The following is a 1,665-nucleotide window of genomic DNA, read 5'->3' as shown; positions in this document are numbered from 1 at the left end:
AAGTCTCTCTCAAACCTGCTGTACGTTCCTCGCGTGATCGTCAGTGAAGACCCAGGAAGGTGACGTCACAGCAGGGGTCGGAGCAGGAGGCTCCTCAGATCTGAGTCTCACGACGCAGACAGCTCTGTGAGATTTAACAGTGTCACACGTGTAGTTGTTAATGTTCACGCTGTCCTGACTCAGAGGCCTCCGGGCTCAGCTTCCTCTGTGAGAGGCCGGAGGACGCCATCATCACTGCAGCTGCAGCTAAACTGGTGAGAGTAAGAACACGCCTGCCAGCACCGACCTGCAGGAGCTCTCTCTCTCTGCACGAGACAGGGGGTGTGTGCGTTTACATATCTTTGTGAGGACAGAAAATTGGCGTGCTACTATACTCGTGGGGACCAACAGCCCGTCCCCACAGACATTTTCGAGACTAAAAATGTGGTTTTAGTGTCAGAGTTACGGTCAGACTCAGGGTTAGGGTAAGCAGCTCGGAAAGCATTGTGTTAATTAGACGTGCTCACTGAGATATGAAAACGCTTTTATTTTGAAAGCGGGAGTATGATCTGCGGGTAGGGGTTGCAGCAGCTTCACCAGCCTCCTGCAGCCCGTCCCCATCAGCCCGACCAGAGCGGAGAGGACGGAGAGAGAGAGGCAGAGGAGCGCGGGGCTGCGGGCTGTGCACGCGCTGCTGCTGGTCCGGACCGAGACTGACCCCCCCTACCCCCACACCCCCACACCCACCGGGCCGGGCCGCCGCTGTCCGCCCTGCACGGCTCAAGAACCGCGAGGAGACCTCCGAGGACCCGCTGGATTACACACACACACTCTGCCTTTAAACCTGGAGGACCCGGAGAACATGTGGCTGTCCTGGCTCACCTGCGCGCTCGTGCTGGGAACTCTGTGTGCAGGTAAGCACAGCTGTGTGCGCGCGTGTGACAGAGAGAGAGAGAGAGAGACTCGGCAGCACATGGCGAGGAGCGCGAGCAGGATTCAGGCTGGACCGAGGACCGCCCAGGAGTTCGTCCCCGGTGTCCCCGGTCTCTGGGCTTTTATTCACGGACTGTTTCAGATCAGAGCTGGACTCTGTGTGTGTGTGTGTGTGTGTGTGTGTGTGTGTGTGTGTGTGTGTGTGTGTGTGTCCTCTGCTTTGTTTCTGGTCTGCCGGTGTGATGCGTTCACGGTCAGGTGTGTTTGGCTGCGTTTCGGGGGGCTTGGCCGCTGCGCACGCGCGCATGCAGGCGGCCCTGTATTGTGTGCTTGTGCACGCTGGCGGATCAATAATAGATCATTCATTTTTCCATGTTTGATATTTGGCGCGCGCTTTGCTGTCGTGCACGCGCTCGTTACTACGACACGTCGCGGATGAATGAAGCCGCTCCGTCAGCAACGTGGACCCGTAGTAATGGAGCAGAGGCGCGTGACACCTCCTCAGACCCACCTCTGTGTGTGTGTGTGTGTGCGTGTGCTGACCTCTGACCTGGTTCCAGCAGTGCTGTGAGTCACGTGCCTCTGTGCACATCTGTCCAGCTGTGCTGTCTGTTAGTTACTTGTCTGTTCTAAGCCTGGACAGCCCATTCCTACAGCAAATGTGACCTTTGACCGCTGTCAAAGCCCAGAGAGCTGATTGGTCAGTATGGTGGAGCTGATGGAGGAAAACCTGAAAGTTCAACAAGCAGGCGG

General features: G+C 57.1%; 1 protein-coding gene across 1 annotated transcript in view; it reads left to right on the top strand.

The window, feature by feature from the left end:
• The first annotated feature begins 389 nt into the window (after positions 1–389).
• The window catches only part of LOC147321528 (activin receptor type-2B-like), a 29,014-nt gene continuing 27,738 nt past the window's right edge, over positions 390–1,665 (top strand). Inside the window, exon 1 of the mRNA XM_086305533.1 lies at positions 390–893. Coding sequence (XP_086161659.1) covers positions 842–893 — 52 coding nt within the window. The 5' untranslated portion in view covers positions 390–841. The remainder of the gene's footprint in view (positions 894–1,665) is intronic.

Source organism: Aulonocara sp. 'chitande type north' Nkhata Bay, linkage group LG9 (genome assembly GCF_057382095.1).
Source record: "Aulonocara sp. 'chitande type north' Nkhata Bay isolate Kocher_YH1m ecotype deep benthic linkage group LG9, A_spYH_male_GT1.1, whole genome shotgun sequence".
NCBI lineage: Eukaryota > Metazoa > Chordata > Actinopteri > Cichliformes > Cichlidae > Aulonocara > Aulonocara sp. 'chitande type north' Nkhata Bay.
Note: the sequence above shows the minus strand (reverse complement) of the source record. Positions and strands in the feature narration are given on the sequence as shown.